The sequence below is a fragment of the Ammodytes marinus genome, assembly GCF_949987685.1.
Source record: "Ammodytes marinus genome assembly, chromosome: 6".
In the NCBI taxonomy this organism is placed as follows: Eukaryota; Metazoa; Chordata; class Actinopteri; order Uranoscopiformes; family Ammodytidae; genus Ammodytes; species Ammodytes marinus.
In genome coordinates, this window is record NC_137235.1 from 9,699,047 (window position 1) to 9,721,796 (window position 22,750).

Genomic DNA, 22,750 nt, shown 5'->3' on the forward strand with positions numbered 1-22,750 from the left:
CTGCACACGCCTGTGCACGGTGGCTCTGGATGTTTCTACTCCAGACTCAGTCCACTGCTTCCGCAGGTCCCCCAAGGTCTGGAATCGGCCCTTCTCCACAATCCTCCTCAGGGTCCGGTCACCTCTTCTGGTTGTGCAGCGTTTTCTGCCACACTTTTTCCTTCCCACAGACTTCCCACTGAGGTGCCTTGATACAGCACTCTGGGAACAGCCTATTCGCTCAGAAATTTCTTTCTGTGTCTTACCCTCTTGCTTGAGGGTGTCAATGATGGCCTTCTGGACAGCAGTCAGGGCGGCAGTCTTACCCATGATTGCGGTTTTGAGTAATGAACCAGACTGGGAGTTTTTAAAAGCCTCAGGTATCTTTTGCAGGTGTTTAGAGTTAATTAGTTGATTCAGATGATTAGGTTAAGAGCTTGTTTAGAGTACCTTTTCATGATATGCTAATTTTTTGAGATAGGAATTTGGGGTTTTCATGAGCTGTATGCCAAAATCATCAGTATTAAAACAACTAAAGACCTGAAATATTTCAGTTGGTGTGCAATGAATCTAAAATATATGAAAGTTCAATTATTATCATTACATTATGGAAAATAATCAACTTTATCACAATATGCTAATTATATGAGAAGGACCTGTACATCCATGAAAAAAAACTGTTTGCTGACTACGGAAGACTTGTGGTAGGCTTCACTCAACAGGACGCACTCAAGCACTATATAAACGGTTAGGACAGACAGTTCAACGTATTTCATAGAGTTCATTACCGAACATTACGTCTTCCTGAACTATATCCAGATGTAGAAAACATCTGAAACATGTCATGCCTCTCTTTAGTCTTGTTGTTTTCAGGCACAATAAAATGCACATTTCACTGGAAGGCCTCCTTCAAATTGACAGTTGTAGCCTACATAATATTCAAGATTGAGCTTAAACGTATGAATGTCGAAGGACAATTGTGCTTAGAATAATACATTGACAAAAAAATTGTAAACACACAAAGCAATCTGAATTAAAGTTCATAGGCTTGTGCACAGAATCTGGGCTTCTCTTGTATTATCAAATCTAGCTAGTCGGCATACGTGTAGCCCATAAAAAAAAATGTAACGTTGGCAACGTATTATTATTATTATTATTATTATTATTATTATTATTATTATTATTATTATTATTATTATTATTATTATTATTATTATTATTATTAGTGTTGTTGTTATTATTATGAGAAACTGTCTTTGAACGCCACCCTGTGGATTGTCTGTTTTGAAACGACGTACAACGTGACGTGAGGTCTACGATCACATGTGACGCAAGCACGCACGCAGATGCTCACAAGTTGATAAACGTAGTTAGAGTATGCAATTTGAAAGCAAGTTTTCTTTCTAGTTCCTTAATTTATTAGCACAGTCATTTGACTGTAAATAGCATCAGAACGCGGATAATCTCTTCTTGATATCCAGTGTATTTATGAGGCCGGAACGACTGCATACAAACTGCTAAACTAGCGGTAGCTAAAAATTAGCATGTTAGCATGACGATAGAGTTAGCCTAGTCCATGCCAAAGCTATGGATCCGTTGAGTATAGTCGTGGATGAAGTGGCTTTGGAGGGGCTGGATGGAATAACTATGCCCTCTCTGTGGATACGGCTGGAGGAAAAAAAGTCCAAGTTTCCCCTGAAGCTAGACGACGGCACAAAAGAGCTCATCTGGAGGTCTCTGATCCACAACACCGACCTGACACTCTACCAACAACCACAGGAGAGGCGAGATGTTGAGCTGTTTGATAGGTGAGTTCAGCTCCACAGGATCACTTCTTCACAATTCTATACTTTTAAATTAAATAATCAAATTCATTGATTCCCCTCTTAGCCATGCACACATCCCTGGTTATTCAAGATAATCCACAGAGCGCAACAAACGTGTATTTATAGTGAAACTAGTTACTCCAGGAAAAACATGCTGAGCCTCAGCTGCAAGAATAAAACTAATGCACACGGTTCCTTCCTACAGATCCTTAATACGTCTAAAAGGCATTTATTCAATCTATCTCAAATGTATCTGATGTTGCAATTTAAAATCAATTAAATGTATATATATATGTTTAAATGCCTCTCACATGTACACAACACAGACATTTGTGAAACATATTAATATTGTCTTTTTAGTTGTATATTGTGAGTTTACCCGAAATAAAATAATAACTTACCAAATAAAAAATTGGAAGGAGATGATCTTACTTTTGTACTGGACCAAAGAAATTAAGTTGTATCCACAAAATAATAATGTAAAAAATCCTAACAAAGTTAGTTGAAGTCATTTTTTCTCTACAGTTCTCTACAATATACAAAGTGCATCATACTGGATTCATACTGACTCTGATTTCGTCTTTTGCATGTGTTTGTGTATTTTCAGGTTCAAAGAAATCGACCCAGATACAGGAATTGAAACAACGGAGAGGTTTGCTGACACACGGCCAGAAGTCTACCCGGTCGAAATGGTCCAAGAAAATAAAGATGGGCTACAGGGCTCGTGTGTGTTCTTTAAACGGAGGATAGACGTCACTAAGCAAGTTCGCTCCAAGTCCCTCACCCCATTGCTCAACCTGCAAGAGGCTTTGGAAAGGTTCGGAAGAGTTTGTTTGATAGCATTCAAACAAATGCTATCATCAGCATGGTGTTTATAACAGAATGATTGAAGCATTATGCATACAAGAAATCTTGATGGACATGATAATGATGAATAATATACGGTATATATAATGACAAAATCTGCTTGAGTCTATTTCAATGTTAATAGTAGATTGCAGGTAACATAAATATAGAGTTAACAGCATTAAGTGTGTAGGACGCATTGAGGTGAGAGACATCTTGAAATACTGCACTATGTTAATAGCTTGTATTGACTTTACTTAGGTACGAGTTTCAGTAAAGATTCTCTGATATATTGCAATAAATGTCATTAAAGCAAAAGCAGAAATATGAATAGATTTTTTTTTATGCAATGCATTCAAAATGATGAATCAGAATATTCTGCTTCAGTACTACATTTAGAACCAATAGTGTTTATCCCCTTAATTACACTTTAGAAGAACCACACAGATGTCTTTTGGGTAAAAACTGTTTATCAAAGTTGAGCTAAAATTATACGTTTTCTCTTAGTTTTCTCACTTCTCCCTCTTTTCTGACCGGTACCTCCTCAGATATGGCCGAAAGCTGGTTGTGGTGGCGTCTCAGAACCTGCGATTCAGGACTCTGATTGGCTTGGAGTGTGATCCTGAAGTGAAACTCAACGACGACTCTTACTGTGTGTTGGAACGAGTGGGCCGAGCGCGATGGCAAGGGGAGCTACAGAGGGACCTGCACGGATGCTCTTTCAAGTACGGCACACACAGACATATTCATTTAGCACAGAGGCACTGCTGATCTCTGTTTACGCTGTGCACTTGACAGACTGTGTTGTCTTTCAACAGGATCGACGCTCGAAAGCTGCACTACATGAGGAAGTCCCTGGTCAGCCACGGCCTCATCAGCATGCAGTCTCATGTCGCACGGCTGACCACCACTGGACAACAGCAGCACTCCATTCTGTTGCTGCTCAAACGCTTCCATGTAGACAGGTGTGATTATGGTCTGTTTATGTTTTCATTCTAAAACTGTTTGCACACGTAAAGAAGGAAGTGGGGAAAATACAAGAGTGTTTCCCCTAGGTTTACTGCTTTGACAAAGTCACGTCCATTCAAAATCTCTTCTATTTGGCTCAGGACAGGCTGTTTTGAGCACTTTACCAGTAGCTTACTTTCGAAACAGTTTCCACTGCCTCCTGGTATGTAAAGTCAGACACCTCTGGTCCATTGATTGAGATCCTCATAAGATGTCAAGTGTTCACTTTTTTTTTAAGTAAAATAGCACCTGATATAGTATATGAAAAGAGACTGTAGATAGATGACTTCTGTTGTTAATTAGCACAAAAATCGTGTTTAAAAAAACATGTTTGTGCTTTTACAAACATTATTAGGATTCAGGAGCATCCTGAGTGTGTCCCTCCCCCTCCCTGTCGTTGTGTCTCTAGGATGAATTCTTCTTAACTTCTTTTGTGCTTCCAGGAGGAGTAAGTATGATGTGTTGATGGAGTACGTGTCCAACATCCTGCAGGAGTCACCTGATAGGTTTGCCACCTTGATCATGCTCAGAGATAGACTTGTGAGTATCTCTCTGTGAGTCTCCGTTGGTCTGCGTGTGCTGGCTTTTTCTTTTTAATGGTTAGACCCGTGTGTGTTCTTTTGCAGAATGTGAATGAGCGCTCTTTCAAGCGTATATTTCAATACATGCGAGCTTCCAAGTTGGTGGAGTTTTGCCTGTACCCTCTGGAGGACTTGGATCCCAGCGCTGGTCCCTGTATCAACAAAAAAGGTACTGTGCTAAATTGAAACACCAGCACATGTAAATACCACATGATAGTGTGCTGATGATCTCACCAATCTAGTTGATCTGCTCCAATAACAATACATTGCTATCAGAATATGTCATTACAATTAGGGGTGTACACAGGTAACCGGTTAGTAAATCATAACCTTTTACGGAAATTCAATGATGTCACGGTTAACCGTGTACACAAAAACATATTTGTTGTAAGCGTTTACACCCCTAATTACAATATCAGAAAAATGTCCATATTGCCCTCAACAAGTTCCCATGGCCGAGGTGAAATCTTCGGTGCAAACGCCAGATGTGTTCAATTTACTATTTAAGCAAAGAATATTGACAAATATTCATATTTGCAAAGCCGATGATATTTTTGGCATTTTTTCTCTATATCGCTGAAAATGGTTGTAGATCACTGACTTATTGATGGACAACCTAAAGCGCTTTGAGTGCGAGAAAAGCGCTATATAAATTAAATATATTAATATTATAATTAATAAATATAACAGTCACATTTTTCCTCTGGTGATCATTAATTACATGTAACTGCAAACAAGACCATCTGTGCAAAAACTGTATTTTCATATAGTTTTTTTTAATGCCTTTGTCATAGGTATGCTCACCCAGGAACAACAGCTGGCATAGTAAAAACACTACCGCTTTTGTCCAAAGGGGATGCAAAGAATTAACAAAAAAAAGTCTAATTTACAGTTGATTGTATTAACTAACAAATCTGCACTCAATCTTTTCCCCTTGTTTCCCAGGAAAGAAAGTGATGGTGCGCTGTGCCAAACTGCTAAAGCCGTATGTAAGGAAGGGCGTCACTGAGGATGATGACGAGGATGAGGAAGATGACGGCACCGGAGCAAGAAGGAGAGATCTCCCTTTAGGACGGGTCATGGAGAAAGATGTGCTCACACAGGCCTATCACTGTGGTGGGTTTTACTGCTTTCATCGTTCACTTAACAGATGACGGGGAAACTGATTGTCAAACAAATCAAATGTGTTCATTTTGCTCTCTTTTTATCAACCAAAAAGGACATTTTCTCATTTTTAAACTACTTTATTAATAATTATTGTTTGTTTGTTTGTTTGTTTGTTGTCCTACAGTTTTATCCTCAAGCACAGATGGAATTTCCCAGCGTGCAGTTGGTGTAAAGATGAACGTGGGCAAGCTGGAGGCTCGCATGCTCTGCCGAAAGATGGAGAAGGAAGGTGTTATTAAGGTAAGACCTTTGATAGGTAAGGCTGTAACGTTTTCCCATACAGAAATAATTTTTTTTCCACCAAAATTAATATGCTACATATCCCAAAAATAAGTACTTAAAAAGCCGCTTGAAAATGCTATGAATTCTATTACAATTGTTTGGGTGCAGTCGGAGAAATTGGGGGGGAAATGTTACGTAATGGGATTTGTTTGGTGTCGGATGGGAATAGCTTGTTTGAGTGAATATTGCTGCTTGTTTGCATTCATGACTTGCTTTTGTGATGACCATCACAGCAGCCTTATATGTTACATTAGATGCAAACAAATCAAAGATTTAGCTAATACACAAACTGAGAAATTTAAAGTAATATCATATTTAAATGAGGGCCATTTGATTACGTATTCTATTTCATTCTGAAGGTGTTTTTCCGGGTTTCATTTTATGTGTGTGATGTCCTGCAGGGATTCATGGAGGACGAGGGTCGACAGAGGACTACAAAATTCATCAGCCACAGGTGTGTAGCTATAAACAAATGGAGATTTCTTGAACAGCACCTCGTATGAAATACTAATTTTTTCCTACCAAATCATGCTCTACTCTCCTCTCTCGACAGGTGTGTGGGTGTGAGTGATCAGCTCCAGATGTTTGATAAAGAGAAGGAACGGACAAAGCTCCTCTACTCTTCTGAAGCACAGACATCAGTAAAAGAAAAGACCAAAACCAAGAAAACTCAGAAAGCCGTTGGAGGAGGAGATGGCGATGCAGAGGAGGCTGGGCAAACGAGTGGTGATAGAGGAGTGGATTCAGAGGGTGAAGGATTGAATGGAGATGGGTGTAAAGCAAGAAGAAAGTCTGCCGGGAAAGGGAAGACGGCACGGGGGAAAAGCAGCGGAAAAACGAAACAGGCAAAACCTGAGATCCCCATCGTACAAACTACATCAGCTGAATGTAAGTGCTCATTAAACATGGAGTCAAGGTGGAGAATGCTCGTTGTCAAAATCTTTTTTTTTTGGCAAATGGGTGAAGATCTCCATACGATTTGCCACCTGTCCGTACTGTGTTTCCGCTGGAAAGAAAATCCACTGTTGATGCACAGCCTAGGCTCTCTAAACCGGTATGTAAACAAAGTGTATTTAAACAAAGGGGGGCCCACCATAGCAAGCAACATGCCCCGTTCACAGAGCTTGCGCTGTGAATTAACACTGGATGATTTTTCAGTGCACTCACAGTACGTACAGGTAGCAGATTGTGAGGAGATATTTACTGATTTTGACAAAAGTTTATTTTGACAACAAGCTCTATCCCGCTACAGCTCTTTAAGTTGTTCCACTTCTTAAATTAAATAAATGCTATCACTCAGGTGAAGCTCCAGACTGCAGCAATTCCACCAACGGTGTGACACCTGACTCGGTGGCTGATCCCAAAGCAGGTAATTTTCAGAAATGGGCCCAAACAACTCCACTACAGTAGAGCTACAGTTAGGATTTGAAGGAACCGTAGTGTTTTCATATTGATTTATTTTATGCTTTTTTCCGTGATGGATACGTGTTATATTTGAGTTCTTCCTTTAGTTTCTGTTCAAGCATATTGAATCCATTTTGTCTTTTCTATCAGAAGGAGCTCAAGTTGAGACCGAGGAAGAATCCAACTCGAGTCCTGAAAGCCCTTTGCCTCAAAATGATGTGTCCAACAGGACCGATGGTACAGACGGAAACAACATTGTGACTGTTGAAACGTTTCTACCGCCGAAGGTCAGTCTCACTGGTTGAGTTCAAAATTTGTTTCTGTTCCTTGCTGTTTTTGTTCCAGCAATTTGAGATGTGTGGATTCTATAGGTAACAGTTCAATGTTCCGTCTTCACCCCCCCCCCCCCCCCCCCCCCCCCAAGGTGACCAGGCCCAAAGGTTCTCTGGTGGGCTCTAAAGAGACGTTCCGCCTGCTGAGGAGGAAGAACCTGATCGTCGACGCAGTCCGCAGCCTCAAAGTCATCGAGGGATATTTCCCGTCAGTTGGTCTTCTTCAATGCTATTGGTTCATTTAAAAAAGCACTTTAATCACACAATACGGGCAGGGAAAGAGAAATGTTCACATGCTGTGTTTCTCCAGGCTACAGAAGATTATCAATGATGAAGAGAAGCAGGACGGAGTCAGCGCAAAGTGCTGCAGGAAGACTATCTTTCGTCTGGTCCACAATCTGTCCAGAGGAGGCCTGCTTAAGATTTATAAAACCACTGTCATTCAGGATGGCATCACCAAGAAGGTAAATGTCATCACACCATGAGGGTAAATGAATTTCAACTGTACAGTTTAATGTTGAACTATTCCTTTAATCAATATCCCTAAGGGGTTACAAAACATATGTTTTAAATGAATATTACATTTTTAAAAACTGTCACGATTTTTTACTGGTCATAGGCTCATTCAGGGAAATAAACAAACGACAGACGTAAGAACAAGAATACAATTTACAAACAAGACTTTCAAGCATCATGTCAAGGTCTTTCTCAAACCATTTCTGTCTGTTTTTCAAATGTCAGTGTGGTATTATTGCATTCGGTTTCTATGATCATCGCTATAACACAAAGTAGATTAACGGAAGAACGTGGTTTTTTTTTTTTTATCAAACAGCACATGCATGACAAAAGCACTAAACTACTGGTCCCCCGCCATTGCCACCTAATCCCTCTTCCTGTGTGATATCCTTCCTACATGTAGGTAGAACTTATCGTTCATCCATCCGTTCAGCAAAACGATGAAGTCGTGTGCCGAGTCATGGACCAGATCCGCTTCAAAATCTCCAGCTCGTACACAGCTGTACGGTGAGCACAGACTAAATACTCTCAATAATAAAATACAGTCTGTCTAAGAAGTGTTACGTTTGCTCATGTTGAAGTAAATTGACGCTCTGATATGTATTGTAACTTGATGATGCATCTGCTCAACTGTCTTTGGTCTTTCTCCTCTCCATCAGTCAAGCTGAACTGAGAGCCAAAGAACAAGAAGACAAAGCAAACAAGATCAAGACCGAGAAGAAGCAGTTCAAAACAGGTTCTGTTTTGACTGCATTAAAACGATAGCAAAAATGGAAGCAGCTAGCTCGGGATCTAGAAGTCTAGTCTTTCTCTGAGAAGTTAGTGTTCGGTCCCAGGCAGCTGAATTAATTAACAATCGGCACAAACAAAAGTATGTCAGTTAAGAGGACATATGTATGTCACCTTGCATACAATCTTGTAGATTATGGTTCTATGTTGTGGGGCAGCTTTTATGCATGATTGCAGAAACAAACTATTTTACAATTTTCTTTAACTCTATACTATCGCGCTGGCTGGTGCGTTTGCCAAAGCATCAGTAAGGTCTGTTGTATACTTAAAACTAGTCACCATACCGAACTAGGGTGGCAACCATTGGTTAATCTTCTGAATATCTTCTTTATTCATTATTTCGTTAAAACATTTAAAAAAAAGATTGGTTTGTACCTCACCATGGACAGCATCAGAAGATAGAGAAAAGTTTGAGTATAATATTTAATGAACATTTGTTTCCTCTTAAAAGCATAGTGTATGTTCAGCTAGTTACAAAACTGACAAAGTTAAGATGATTTTACCATTATTTCCATAACGTTACTCAAGTATAGTTGGGGAACATGTAATTAAATGTCTCTTTGTTTAGAAACATCAAGGTTATCATTTAAAGAAAACTTTTGAAATTGAAATCACAGTTGGGAAAAATGCTTTCTGATCCTGCCACTTTGCCCCACCTTGCTGCTCTACTTAAGTGTCTTTTTGACGATTTGATTATGTACCGTATGATGTTTTAGATCCGATTTCTTTCTCCTCTGTTCATTGTTTTGTTGCTTTGTCTCTTCTCCTCTCTAGTTAAGGGATTGGGGAAGTCTCTCGGCTTCCAGCCTAAGATGCATCGTCTGCGTGTCATTCACAACTTCATCTGGTACCTGACATACGGTCACCCGCTCAAACACGACTTTGCGGCATCCCAGTCGACCAATGAGACACCGGCAAACTCAAACAGCTCTGGTCCTGATGCCAAACAGCCAGGCGACCATGACAACCAGGATCTGAAGGACACCCACAACTCCACCGCCTCATGTAAAAATGCTGCTGCCGGCTCCATGGAGAAGCAAACCGCAGATTCTACTTTGACCAAGTTATATACAACGTCATCCTCAAGTGATGAAGAGGAGGAGCCCAAGGATAATTCCAGACCTGATCGCTCTGAGTCTGACATGAGAGGTGGGAGATGTGTGGGAACTCTAAAACACGTGTTCCTTTTTAATGAATGAGCTTCCATTTAGTTTCTTATAGAATCTGTCTTTGCAGGATCTCTCTATACCGTTATTTATCTCTATGTTGGGACTTACTGGTACACACAATTTAGTTATTCAAGGTAGAGTCAGTGATTCTGGAGAATGCTTGTTGTCAAAATGTACTTTCTGTCAAAATCAGTGAATATATCCTCATGATCCAAGGAGATATTCACTGATTTTGACCAAAAGGGATTTTGACAACATGCGTTCTCCAGAATCGCTGACTCCGCCTTTAATTATTGGGACAATATTGCTCTTTCATACAGGTTGGGTTTCCTAAAAAAAAACTTAAATAAAAACTCAACTAACCACTGTGATTCTTCTTCTCTGATAGTGTACGCTGATGAAGAGTCGTGGAGGAGGTTCGTACCTCCTGTCCGTGTGCACAAAGACTTCGGCAGCGGCTGGGCCATGGTGGGGGACCTGCTGCTCTGCCTGCCACTCTCCTTCTTCATTCAGGTCATACAGATCAATTATAAGGTGGGCACCCTAAAAAAACTGTCAAATTCATGTATATTTTATTTTGCCTCATAAGTTGTGTATTTTAGTACATGGACAAAAACAGCAGACATGTTGGCCATACAAACCCATTTGCTGCCGTTGCGTCCATAGGTGGATGGACTTGAGGAATATCTCAACGACCCCATAAAGCAGCACTATCTCGTCAGAGAGCTTCCTGCCAGAATGAAAAGACAGCTGCTTTATAAACGGTGACTTTCCCTCTCTCTTACCCTCTCTCTCTCTCTATGATGGAAACATTGAATCTGTAATTCTAATCCGAGAATGTATGGGTTCTTTATATTTTTAGGAAATACATCTTCTCATTTCATGAGAACCTGCAGAAGTTGGTCTACATGGGCCTGCTGCAGTTTGGTCCCGTAGAGAAGTTCAAGGACAAAGGCCAGGTTAGACGATAACCCCATCAACTCAAGTCTACCAAAAAAATAACACACAGAAAGACGAGATTTACATCATCTGACGGCTCGTTTTTGCTTTCAAATATATTGTAATCTTCTTTCATCTCTGAAGACAATCACCCTTTTTTATTTAATTTAACTTGAATAAGTACATTTAAAAACACATAGTATTAAAGGTGCTGTAAGCGGAATGGTTCTTTTAGCTAACTTCCTGTCAGTTACTGCAGTTAGCAGTCCCCTCGCTCGTCCCTACGTCACCACATTAATGCACTGCGGTCTTCAAGCAGCGAGTTATCTAGCATCATCTCAGATCCATAAGTGATGAAACATGATTAAAAACCATAAAAACAGACATTGGGAAGGATCTTTACCTGCTCCGCCATTGTAGGCGAATAAACATTCACCCATCTGTTGCTCTGCGGGTGCACTGGCAGTGAGACGGGTGCCGGTTTGTAGCGTTCTTTCTTCTGATAGGATACCACTTTCGGGATCCCCAAACTAATTAATTTGCCGATTACATGCAGAGCGGGTGACTGAGAGATCGGAGGTATGAAACGCGCACACTATTTAAGTGATCACTGTATGAATATAGAGCGATTTAATACTTATATTAACTTAAATATATCGCTCACTTCACCTTTAACAGTTTGAGTTTTTTCCCTTTCTTTTTATAAAACAAACAGAACAACTGTACAAACTTGCAAGTAACCTGCAGTTCAACTAGGGAAGGTTTAAGTTTAAAATGAAATATTAAATTAAACAAACCAATGTTAACACAAACGTAGATTTTATTTTAATTTTTTAACTGATTTAATAGAATAGAATAGTCCTTTATTGTCGTTGTGCATGTACAAAAAAATAGGATGCAGTCCTGTCAGTGCAAACATAAGAAAAGTGCAAAACGGGTATAAATAAATATAAAAAAGAGAGTTGCGTCAGGAATCTATTTCAGCATGCATTGTTTAGTGTGTAAAAAAAATAATCTCACTTTTAAATAAAAGGGCATGCATGAATGCTGCTGAAAGTATAGAGATATTTACTTTGTCAAATTCAATTTCAAAGTGAAGTCTTTTTTTCTCTCCATGTCTGCATTCATCCAGGTGTTTTTGTTCGTTAGACGCCATGCCGCCATCGTAGACACCACCAACGCTGAGCCTCACTACTGGCTGGTAACAGAGTCGCCGGACAAACCGTTTGAGAGGCGCCAGTACACATTCAACACCATGAAAGATGTAGAAAACTACTGGTTTGACTTGATGTGTGTCTGCCTCAATACACCACTGGGTATGCACACTGACACACACTCACACTTTCACACACATCAGAGCAGAATCTCTCACAGAACTTGGTAATCGTATGGAGGATTGCAAATGTTATAGTCATTTTTCCGTTTTTAGGGGTCGTCCGCAGTAAGAGATATGCCACGGAAGAAGAAAGGGATCCTTCCTTTGTGCACGAACGCAATGTGTTCGTTGGACTGGCATACCTGCTAAAGTAGGTGGAATGTGACATTAGAAGAAAACATTAAAATTATTTAAAAAAACACGAGGCAATATAATAAAGACAATATGAAATAGGGTTTTCTAAAGTAAAATGGAAGATGAAAAATTAGCTGAATAGAAGACAATTTAAATAGAATAAATTATTACAGCACAGTCCAGATTTGACTTAAAATGCAGTCGCAAACAAGAAAAGTTTTAAGCCCTTATTTAAAGGGAAAATTTAAGTTAAAAAAAGGGTCACCACCAGTGTGTTAAAGTAGTACTGATGTATATGTTTATATGTTCTGCACACACACATACACACAGGGGCAATCGTGAAGCGTGTGACGACGCGTCAATACCAGGAGACGGTAAAGGAGCCGGCGGTCTGGACTCTGAGTTCTTTGGTCATCTGAAACGCAACTGGCTGTGGACCAATCACCTCCTCGCTGTCAAGACGGTACGTACAGAAAACACTGGCGGAACTTGTGTCCACAGTTTGTAGGTGTGTGTGAAGTATAGACGGATACCATATGAAATGCTGGCTAATGTTTGTGCTTTTGGCATTTTGGACCACATGTTTCTGTTGCTGTTTCTTTTCCTAGACCCCATCTGGTTTAGAGGCGACAGAGAACAAGATCAGACTGAAGAGCCTGTTGAACAAAAGTATCCTCAGGATTGCACTGAAGACTGGTGAGTCGCTGCTTGGAACGTGATCACTTTCTGTGTTCAATCATGACAAAGCTCTCACAGCTGCATTCACTGATTTTGATATGTATCTACTGATTTTTTCTTGAATATTATAAGTGAAATTATTGTTGTTGTTGGTATTATGTGTCAGTTAACATAAGGCTGGAGTAAACAACTCAGCACATATAATTACAAATGCAAAAAACTTAAAAATGCATCAAAGTTAAATGTTTTCCAAAGCTATTTATTTGAACAGTTTCTGTACATGACAATGTTCAAGTGCAATTGTAAATTGGCAACTCTTTCATAAGGTTTGGAAGTGGATATTTGAAATAAAAGTGCAAGAACTGTGTAGAGAAATAAATATCCTCACTATCAAAAGCCCATATCAACTATGTTAAAAACAAAAATGGCTGATTCTTGAACAGAACAAATCAAGTTGGGCTTTATGTTAATTTCATTTATTTATTTTCATTTATCCTTTGTTTAATCAGGTTACCGGTAGTCTCATTGAGATTAAAATCTCTTTTTCAAGAGTGACCTGGCCAAGATGGACAGCAGAACACAGTTACACATAAAACACAATACAAAATACAAGTTCGATATTAAGTACAGTTGTAAAACATAAAAATTAGATTATTAACTAAAAACATTCACAATTTCCGATGGAGTCCAACTTCAAACTCTTAACAACAGCCTTAAATTCGTTTAGAGTTACTAGGTCCTGAAGCTTAAGCTGCTTCTGCAGGTTATTCCATGACGACGGCGTAAAAAACTTAAAAGCTGTTTTACCCAGCTCTGTACGAGCTTGAGGAGCGGCAGCAACTATTTAACAGCATCATTGATCTAAAAGCATGTGGGGGAAAAGGGACCTGGATTAAGCTGATCAACTGATGGAAAGCGTTTAAGGCCTTTTGCCCTCTGATTTCCCGCCAAAATGAACCTTCAAACTTGGCTTCATCTTTACCAACACTCTGTCACTGTGTTAGTGTTCATTTCTAATATACTTCTTAAATGTCTATGTGCTACGGCAGGAATTACTTCAGCACGCTCCATGGCTGGCAAGCGACACCTGCTAACAGAAAATGTTGAGGTACAAGTTCAACCTATTTTTAAAGTTAAATCTTCACACACACACTCTCTGTTGACAGTTTATGAGGTACACTTAGCTATATTACAATTGTCCTTCAATAAATAATACAGAGGCATTCATTTGACTCATAAAAAGTAATTAAATATTTGTTGTTTATAACCAGGTGTGTGTGGAGCCTGCATCCAGAAACCAACGGGTGGTGGGAGGAAAGAAACGGAAGAGGAAGAGACTCAAAAAGGATGTTGTCAAGGTCCCCCGCAAGAAGAGGAAAGGTACGATATGAGCGTAAAGATTCCTACGTGTGACTGAAGATGGACAGCTGACTGATTGTGTGTTTTTTAAAATATATATATATATATATATATATATAAATATTTCTTTGTGTGTTTGTTATTCGTCTTAAAGAGCCCAAGCCACGCACCCCGTCCCACGATGCGACCGACCACCAAGCTTTGAAGATGATGACCAGGCAGAGGGTCTACTGGTCTTTACAGGAGGACTCACTGATGATGCTCTGCAGCGTAGCCTCCCACCTGCTCAACAGAAAGGTACACACACACACACACACACACACACATGCAAATTCATGAAGTAGTGCAGAATTTCCCGCTCTGTTGCTCTTTCTAAATCAAGGGTCTAATGATATGGGGTATAATATGCTGTAGAGATTTCAAAACCTCAAATTTGTGATCTTTTTGGATAAAACTGATTGGCTTAACTAGAGTTTGATAAAGACAATTGTGCAATGATGGTTTAAATGTATAAAAATGTGCACAACATTTTGATGAACATAAAAAAATAAATAATCATTGCTCTAGTCTGTATCTTGTTTTTCCCCTAACTAATTTATTTTTTAATCTAGAATATTTTCACTCATTTGTTCCTCTTCGGATCCAAACCCACAGCGTATTGTTATTGTGTTGCAGCGGAAAAAGCCGTTCATATCTTACCACGTGGTCAGAGACCTGCTGCACGCAGAGTTCGAGATATCCATGGATAAAACATCCTTCGCCGTCGGACGTCGCTCACGATACATCCTCAAAAATCCTCAGACTCTTCTGAACTACAGGTTGTTATAAAACACACACACACACACACACACACACATTTTCCACACAATTTCCACACAAACATACAGATTTATTTATCACATATGCGTTCTAGGATCTGTCTGGCTGAGGTGTACCAGGACAAACCTCTGATGAGAGTGTTGGAAAAGAAGCTACCAGCTGATCTAGACAATGTTCAGGTGTGCCATTCATTTCTCTTGTTGTTAATCTTGCTTTTTTTGGTTTGGTTTCTCAATGCTTGTCGTTGATTTTCTGATGTGACAGTTCGATTTCTCTGCCTGTGTTGTTTTAGGATTGGTGTAAAGCGTACTCTGAGTACATCAGTCTGCTCAGACACAAGTTCAGCTCTGCTCTGAATGCCGGTGAGATGACCATGCCTGACACCAAACATGAGCTATACTCAAGGTAAGAGGAAATAGGAGATTTGAAGTGCTGACTTAAGGCAAACAGTGATGCTTGGTACCAGAATCAGTAGTGTAGTCTGTAATGAAATGCATTTCATGTGTGCGTTACAGGTATAAGGTCTCAGCAATAGAGAATAGAAAGCGGGTGTCGAACAAAGACGTTCTCAAATGGTGAGGATCAGTTCGATTCAAACATTTTCTTCCACTGTTTTAAATGTATTTTTTTTAAGGTAGCAGTTTGATTTTGACTTTTTTGATGTGTTTGTGTCCTTTTGCAGCAGAGAGGACATTCACACCATAGTGTTGCAAAACTTGATCCAAAGCACTCTGGCCATGAACAACAGTCAGATGAAATCCAACAGATCCTTCCAGGTGCGGTCATCTTTCATTTTCTTCCTCTCTTCATAACGTTTTAGTTAAAGAGCACCATTCAGTGCCTCACTGACACAAAAAACACGGACTCAAGAAGCGTAAAAAACAACCATGAACACCAATTATAATACATTGAAGAATACAGATGTCATTTTGTTCCCACCCTACTGTTTACCCATTGGTCCTTTCTCTTTAGACCTTCCACATGTACAGTCGCTTCAACCAGGAGCTGCTGTGTCAAATCTTCATACAATGCAGGTCCAGAGGTCTGGTCAACCGCCGTCGTTTCAGTAAGCAATTCGGGCCAAAGAAGAACCGAGCGCTGCCCATCCTGCCCATGTCCTTCCAGCTGTCTCAGTCCTATTACAGGTACACAGCCGTCTGAGGGACAAAGATACCTGACCATGTGCCATTGTAACTTGCTGCGGTGCTTTATTCTTCATTTTATTTCAATGCAGTATTCAAAACAACTGTTGTAATTTGATGTGTTGTGCCAGAGACACTGTATATTATTATTAGAGCTACTCCAAATTGCAGCTTTCAGGGCCCTCGTGTTCTTGTTTTTGTGTCATCCTGTAGTTCCTGCTTTTAAAAATCCCCTGCTCCATGGGGAAGTCATTTACAATCAAAAGCCTCAAGAGTACGGACATTCTATAACATGCTCATAATAAGCAGTGTTTCTAGTAGCACTATATCAGTAATACAGATGAGTCAAACAGACTTTTGATAGAACGATATCAAGTAGAAAATATCTTTTTTATTTTTTTATTTTATTTTTTTTAACCTTTATTTGTACAGGTATATCCCATTGAGTCCGAAGACTCTTTTACAAGACTCTATTGCCTTTGTGTTATTTTTTTCGAACTCTTCCTCGAAATATTTTTAACATTGATTGAAACCTATCCATAATTGCTTTGACACCTGGCATGTAAACATTACAGTGTGGTTCTTTGGATGTGATGCAAACACAACCACAAATTCCCTCATGGAACGTTTCAGCTTCTGATGTCATTCCTGAATGTACTTCTCTGGAATATTTCGTCCAAAAAAGCAATGCATTTTGTGTTGTTGTTAGTAGCAATATTTGAATCCTTTCTACTAGCTGTTGGAGTGTTTTCACCCTGCCTCTCCCACTCCTTTTCTGACAGGCGTTTCTCGTGGCGTTTTCCTCACACTCTTTGCACCGATTCTTTCCGCTTCTTGAGGAGTCTGATCAACAACGGCACGCAAGACGACAGGCCCTTCACTGTGTTCCACCAGGAGACAGAGAGCCGGTCGGGGAGCGGGGAGGAAGTGACGGAGAAAAGGGCGGGATCAGAGAAGAAGAAAAAACAGAACGCGGGGAATGGAGATGCACGACCAGGAAGTGAACTGGAACAGGAACAGGAAAAAGCAAACGGTGACTCTGCCAAAGATGGAGAGAGCGAGCAAAGGGAACAGGGAGGAAGAGAGGACTTGATGGAGGTGAGCGACCAGAGAACGGAGGCGACAAGCAAAACAGATGAACAGAAAAACACGGAAGATTGCTCCACCACTGGTTCTGGTTCTGGTCTTTGTGAAGAACCCTCCAGCAGGGAGCTGACAGGCGATGATCAGCCCAAAGAAGAGCCTCCTGAAGCGGGGGATATCTCGGACGCGACGCCTGGAGTTTCAGAAGAGCATCCAGAAGTGTCGGAGATGATGCAGTTCTCCATGGAGTCTCCGGGGGGAGCCGGCGTGGTCTCTCTCAGCCTCATGTCCCTGGGTCTAGTCAGTGTCTACTTGTCCATTCCTAAACAGATGGTGGTGGTCGACAGCACACTGGTGGACAATGATGCGGTCAAGAGGTGAGTTTAGAATCGGTGCGCTACCGTCTCTGCATTTTATTCTAATCACACAGCCCTGGAGGAGATTACAGTGTAATGGGAACACCAAAAAAGCACAACATGTGAAATTCTATTTCCACCTGCAGTGTGTTATTGGTGGAGGCATGAATCCCACAGTTATTTATACCCTGTGTCTGTAACATGAAATATTTCATAACCTGGACAACTATCAGAATGACATATTACCAAGCAATGGTAAATAAAAAAATTACACTGCCCTTGTATTTTACAGGAACTCAAAACAAAAAATAAAAGTAAAATTATAATTTTTTTAATTAGGGGGTACTTTCCTAGCCTGGCACCGCCCGCCTACCTACTTCCACTAATTTTTCAAGTTCTCAAGAAATTAGAACGATGGTCTGAGAGGAACAGGAAACCTGCATAAACCTTCAAATGACTGTTAGGGGATTTCCAGTCATCAGTGCACCACAGTATAAGAATGCTGGCTTCAAATCACTCATCAAAGTTAGTTAAAGTACATATTTTGATAAAAACCAGTCGAAAAGATTTTCAGAGCCCTATTTTGGCACTAAACAGTGAAATTGCTGTTTTTTTTTTTTTTTTTTTTTTTTTGGTTTTGTGCAAGTACAATTGGAGACAAATCTGGCCTAGTGCGCATAAATACCAATTAATGCTGCATTGATGAATCACTGAGTGCATTTACCTGCAAAATGGTATCTTATTTTTTAGTCGGTTATGCTATTTTTAGGGCTGTCAAGCGATTACATTTTTTTATCTAATTAATTACAGGCTCTGTGATTAATTAATCTAAATTAATCGCATACTTATATGACACTGTATGCCTGTTTATAAACAACTGTATAGGCTTCTCTCTCTCTCTCTCTCTCTCTACTTCTCTCTCTCTCTACTTCTCTCTCTCTCTCTACTTCTCTCTCTCTCTCTCTACTTCTCTCTCTCTCTCTCTCTCTCTCTACTTCTGCTTCTTGCTAAATGACGACTGTCTATCTTCCACACAACAGACAGCGCTGCACTGCCACAGGTGCGGTGCGCATTGCCTATGCCGACTCAGCAACTAGCAGCCCATAACACATCCATAGAGCCCTCGGCCTCTTTCCCCTGCTTCTTTCTTCACTCTTTAATCCCGTGCGGGCTGTGTCAGCAAGCTACAGGTGCAGCTCCGCTATCGTCTCACCTCTTTTGCACCGGGTCAAAGGGCAATATAGAAGTGCGATTAATCTGCGTTGATTTTTTTAATCGCCTTAATTTTTCTGTGATTAATTAATCGAAGTTAACGCGTTTATTTGACAGCCCTAGCTATTTCTGTTCATATTCAGGATAATGATCATTCATATCCCTGTAAGTGTTCACAATACCCAGGAGGTTTCTGATCGTCTGCCTGCTGGTGCGTTCTGATATCTACCATCTCAGCTGCTTATTTCTGTACTTTTCTACTTTTCAGAGGCCTGGATAAATGGTTTATATAACATCTGGGAAGGTGGATGTAAGATATGTGGCACTGTCTTATCGGACACACATAGGGAGATTATAGCAAGGGTGAAAACTGTGGGAGAGATTATATGAGACAATGAGAACACTTCGAGAGACTCTATGCAAGTGAAATAAACTGCTCCTGGGCTCAGTTACATACGTAGCTTAAAATGGTTTTGAAGCAAAAAAAATAAAAGAATGTTACACTTTTGCAGGTTTAGTATTCAAGTGTGTGTCAAAGGTACTAACGTTGAGGTGACCTGTGTCTTCTCAGTATGGCTGCCCTGGATGAAGAGGACGAAGAGGAGGACGACACCGAGGAGTGCGACGGGAGAAAAAGAATGGAAGTGAAGTCACATCAAGCCTCTCACACCAACTACCTGATGATGCGGGGATACTGCAAACCTGGCATAGGTAGTGTGTGTGTGTGTGTGTGTGTGTGTGTGTGTGTGTGTGTGTGTGTGTGTGTGTGTGTGTGTGTGTGTGTGTGTGCGTGTGCGTGTGTGTGTGTGTGCGTGTATGAATGTTTCGATAAATTTACAGTTTCTGGTTTTAGCTTTTTTAAATGTGAATATTTCCTGTTACTCTGATTGATATCCTTTTGACTATTGTTCAGACGATTTTAATTGATTATTTTAGAAAATTGAAAGATGAACCTACCTACCTATCATGAGAAGATTTGTTCCAGCCCTTTTCCAGATCTGTAAAATGATTCTATTTGTTTTGTTTCTAGTGAAAATACGTAACCTCAACAGCAATGATAGCATCGTGGTGGAGTCGTGCACTATGAAGATGCAGCTGCGCAACACACCTGCTCACCACGTGTTCAGTGCGGAAGGTAGGTATTCGACATGTGTGTTTTTTTTTGACAAACACAGTCATCCGCAAAAACTGCTATCATAGTTATTTTCCTTTTTTATTCCCTTTAATTTCAGACTCTTCACCGTTGGACTTGACTAAATGTGGTCCCTCTCTGTTGCCCTCCATCCTCACCCACACCATCCGTTCGTCCTCCTTTTCACCATCCAACGTGAAAGAGTGTGAGGGCCGTTTGGTCGAGCAGAGAGGATACACTCCTCAGGACATCCAAGCATGTGCTGAGCTCAGCAGCAGCTTAGATAGAGCCGGTGAGAACGGCCTGGATATACATGAACTGTACCAGAGCCACACACACCTGGACGAACCAAAGGCCGGACGCTCCAGGAGCCTGCAGCAGTACATGAAGGTATCGTGTTGTTGTTGTTTTTTTGTGTTTATTGGGGGGGATCAACATTGGTGTACATTGTACAGCACAACATGCATACATCATTTTCTGTTTACATTTTTATCAATACAATTAAATAATAATTAGTAAATGAATAGATTAATTAAATGCTGAAAAAGAAACAACGCAAATAAACTGTGAACAATTAACATTTGAGTAGCTTAAACAAAATCTTTGGGAAAAGTAATGTATGTATTACATAATATCAAATGTTTTCTATTTTCTGGGGGGCTGCTCTTGGTGTAGTGGTGAGAGCGCCCACCCATAAAGGCTCAGTCCTCAGAAGCAGCAGACCACGGGTTTAGAATCAGGCCCGTGGTCATTTCCCTCTATGCCCAATTTCATCTCTTTCTCTCCACAACTGTCAAATAAATCATTAAAATGCCAACAAATTATCTTTTTTATAAAACATTTTTTTCCCCTAGTTTCTTCTTCTGAGTTTCTGCCAGATCTGATTTTCTCCCTTTCTATGCCCCAGGAGTTGGAAGAAGAAGGCCAGGTGTTACAGGTGGGGAGTTTGGGCGCCCGTTGGGTGCTCAAGAAGCACGCCGAGCCGTGGCTGCTGACTTTAAACCCCAGACAATGGTCCCAGTCACGCTTCACATCTGACAGACAGCAGTATCTGGAGCATCAGCACAACATCCCATTCATGCGCAAGAGATGCAGACTAGATGTACAGAAGGACCCCGGGGAACCGCCAGCCAAGAAATCAGCTGTGGACAGACTAGGGGACGCGGAGGGACCCTCTAGTGTCGCGACACCAGAGAAACGCACAGAAGAAGAAGAAGAACAGCTAGAAAAGCAGAACGAGGGAGCAAGTGGAGACAATGTGTTGAACTCGGTGGAGGAGGGAGACAAGCAGATGCAGCCTGAGGAGAAAGGGGAGAAGGAGGCAAAGCGGGAGAAAAAGATGGCAACTCAGGAAAAGAAGAGAGAGCTTAGACCCAGAGGGGACAGAAGAATCAGTGAAAGACATGAAGATGCATGCTCAGCACCAACGGGACCGTCCAGTGCAGACCATGAGTAAGTAAAATACTTTAATAGACAGATTATAGAATTGAAGTTCTTTGTGCATTTTCCATCTCCTGTTTGTCACACCCTTTGCTTTCTCTCTTGTTTCCTTCACCAACCTGCGATCCTGTCCAGTGAGAGTGTGAGTTTCATCAGCCGGCCGTGGCGCATGGTGGACGGCAACTTGAACCGCCAGGTGTGTAAGGGCGTGCTGGAGTCCCTCCTCTACCACGTCATGTCCAAACCCGGGCTCACCCAGCAGACACTGGTGGAACATTACAAAGCAACGCTGCAGCCCATGGCCGTGCTGGATCTGGTGCAGGTAAAACAAAAACTTGCAGTAAGTGAGTAAGCTCACATGCAAATTGTGATTGTTAAATGCAGTGCTGTTGTCACTAAAAGTATATATATTTTTTTTTTAAAGATATTTTTTTGTCATTTTTATGCTTTATTGATAGTGTAGTGACAATGTTGAATTGGGGCAGAGAGGGGAGTAACTTGCAGAGAACGACCGCGGGCTGGAATCGACCCGGGTCCGCTGCTGGCTGAGGCCCATGGGGGGGACGCCCTACCAACTGAGCTAAGGGCGCCCCCTAAAAGTAGGTTTTTAAACATAAAATTGATTTGCTGATATATGCTATGCCTATGTCTTCTCCACAGGCTCTCATAGATATGGGCTGTTTAAAGAAGAAAACGCTGGTTAAAGGTCCTAAACCCTCGCTGTTCGCCCGCCCAGCGCATCAGACAGTAAGTGACACCAAAGTGAAGATTGAGGAACCAGATACGGTGTTCTACGAGCCCACTATCAGCTGCGTCCTGCGGCTCAGTCAGGTGTTGCCCAACGAACGTCACTGGAACTATTGTGTATGAGAGCGATCATGGGCCTCACATGGGTCCGCACTTGGACTTTCACTGCCTTGGGAAGTTTTAAGTAAAAAGTTGAAGCAATAATCAAACTTTTTATGAAAAGTTGTCATGTCATCAGGTTCTTTGACAGGTTAGCTTGCACTTCTGGTTTTACAGAACTTTGCTTGTTTTGTGTTCGGTTTTTTTGTGTGCTAATAAAAAATATTAAGAAAAATGCATTACATTACATTGTGGAGTTCTTACAGATCAGTTTGCACGCTTAGTTGTTAAATGCTGTTACCAAATACAATGACAAACTAACGTCAATTTATTTG

General features: G+C 40.8%; 1 protein-coding gene across 3 annotated transcripts; it reads left to right on the top strand.

Moving 5' to 3' along the window:
- The first annotated feature begins 1,347 nt into the window (after positions 1 to 1,347).
- gtf3c1 (general transcription factor IIIC subunit 1) lies at positions 1,348 to 22,615 on the top strand. Of its 3 annotated transcripts, none has more exons than XM_080029631.1 (40): positions 1,348 to 1,787; positions 2,413 to 2,622; positions 3,200 to 3,376; positions 3,470 to 3,616; positions 4,103 to 4,199; positions 4,286 to 4,409; positions 5,186 to 5,356; positions 5,532 to 5,647; positions 6,091 to 6,143; positions 6,243 to 6,577; positions 6,990 to 7,058; positions 7,244 to 7,380; positions 7,518 to 7,633; positions 7,736 to 7,889; positions 8,345 to 8,448; positions 8,601 to 8,677; positions 9,505 to 9,879; positions 10,288 to 10,433; positions 10,566 to 10,663; positions 10,762 to 10,858; positions 11,971 to 12,154; positions 12,268 to 12,364; positions 12,679 to 12,811; positions 12,957 to 13,044; positions 14,076 to 14,134; positions 14,298 to 14,406; positions 14,540 to 14,682; positions 15,061 to 15,203; positions 15,299 to 15,383; positions 15,497 to 15,609; positions 15,720 to 15,779; positions 15,887 to 15,980; positions 16,177 to 16,349; positions 17,129 to 17,806; positions 19,569 to 19,708; positions 20,028 to 20,132; positions 20,230 to 20,519; positions 21,037 to 21,581; positions 21,705 to 21,891; positions 22,230 to 22,615. In XM_080029631.1, the coding sequence occupies exons 1-40, from the start codon at positions 1,567 to 1,569 to the stop codon at positions 22,437 to 22,439; spliced, it is 6,660 nt and encodes a 2,219-aa protein (XP_079885757.1). In that variant the 5' UTR covers positions 1,348 to 1,566; the 3' UTR covers positions 22,440 to 22,615. The 3 variants fall into 3 exon arrangements, with proteins under 3 accessions (XP_079885757.1, XP_079885758.1, XP_079885759.1); XM_080029632.1 differs by having other exon boundaries at positions 7,247 to 7,380; XM_080029633.1 differs by having other exon boundaries at positions 22,240 to 22,286.
- The last annotated feature ends 135 nt before the right edge of the window (positions 22,616 to 22,750 follow it).

Excerpts from the sequence above, each read along its gene's own strand:
- gtf3c1 (XM_080029631.1), top strand. The coding sequence starts at position 1,567 with ATGGATCCGTTGAGTATAGTCGTGGATGAAGTGGCTTTGGAGGGGCTG. Across the intron at positions 13,045-14,075 it reads CAGGATTGCACTGAAGACTG|GAATTACTTCAGCACGCTCC; the intron begins GTGAGTCGCTGC and ends GTGCTACGGCAG. Across the intron at positions 16,350-17,128 it reads CTGTCTCAGTCCTATTACAG|GCGTTTCTCGTGGCGTTTTC; the intron begins GTACACAGCCGT and ends CTTTTCTGACAG.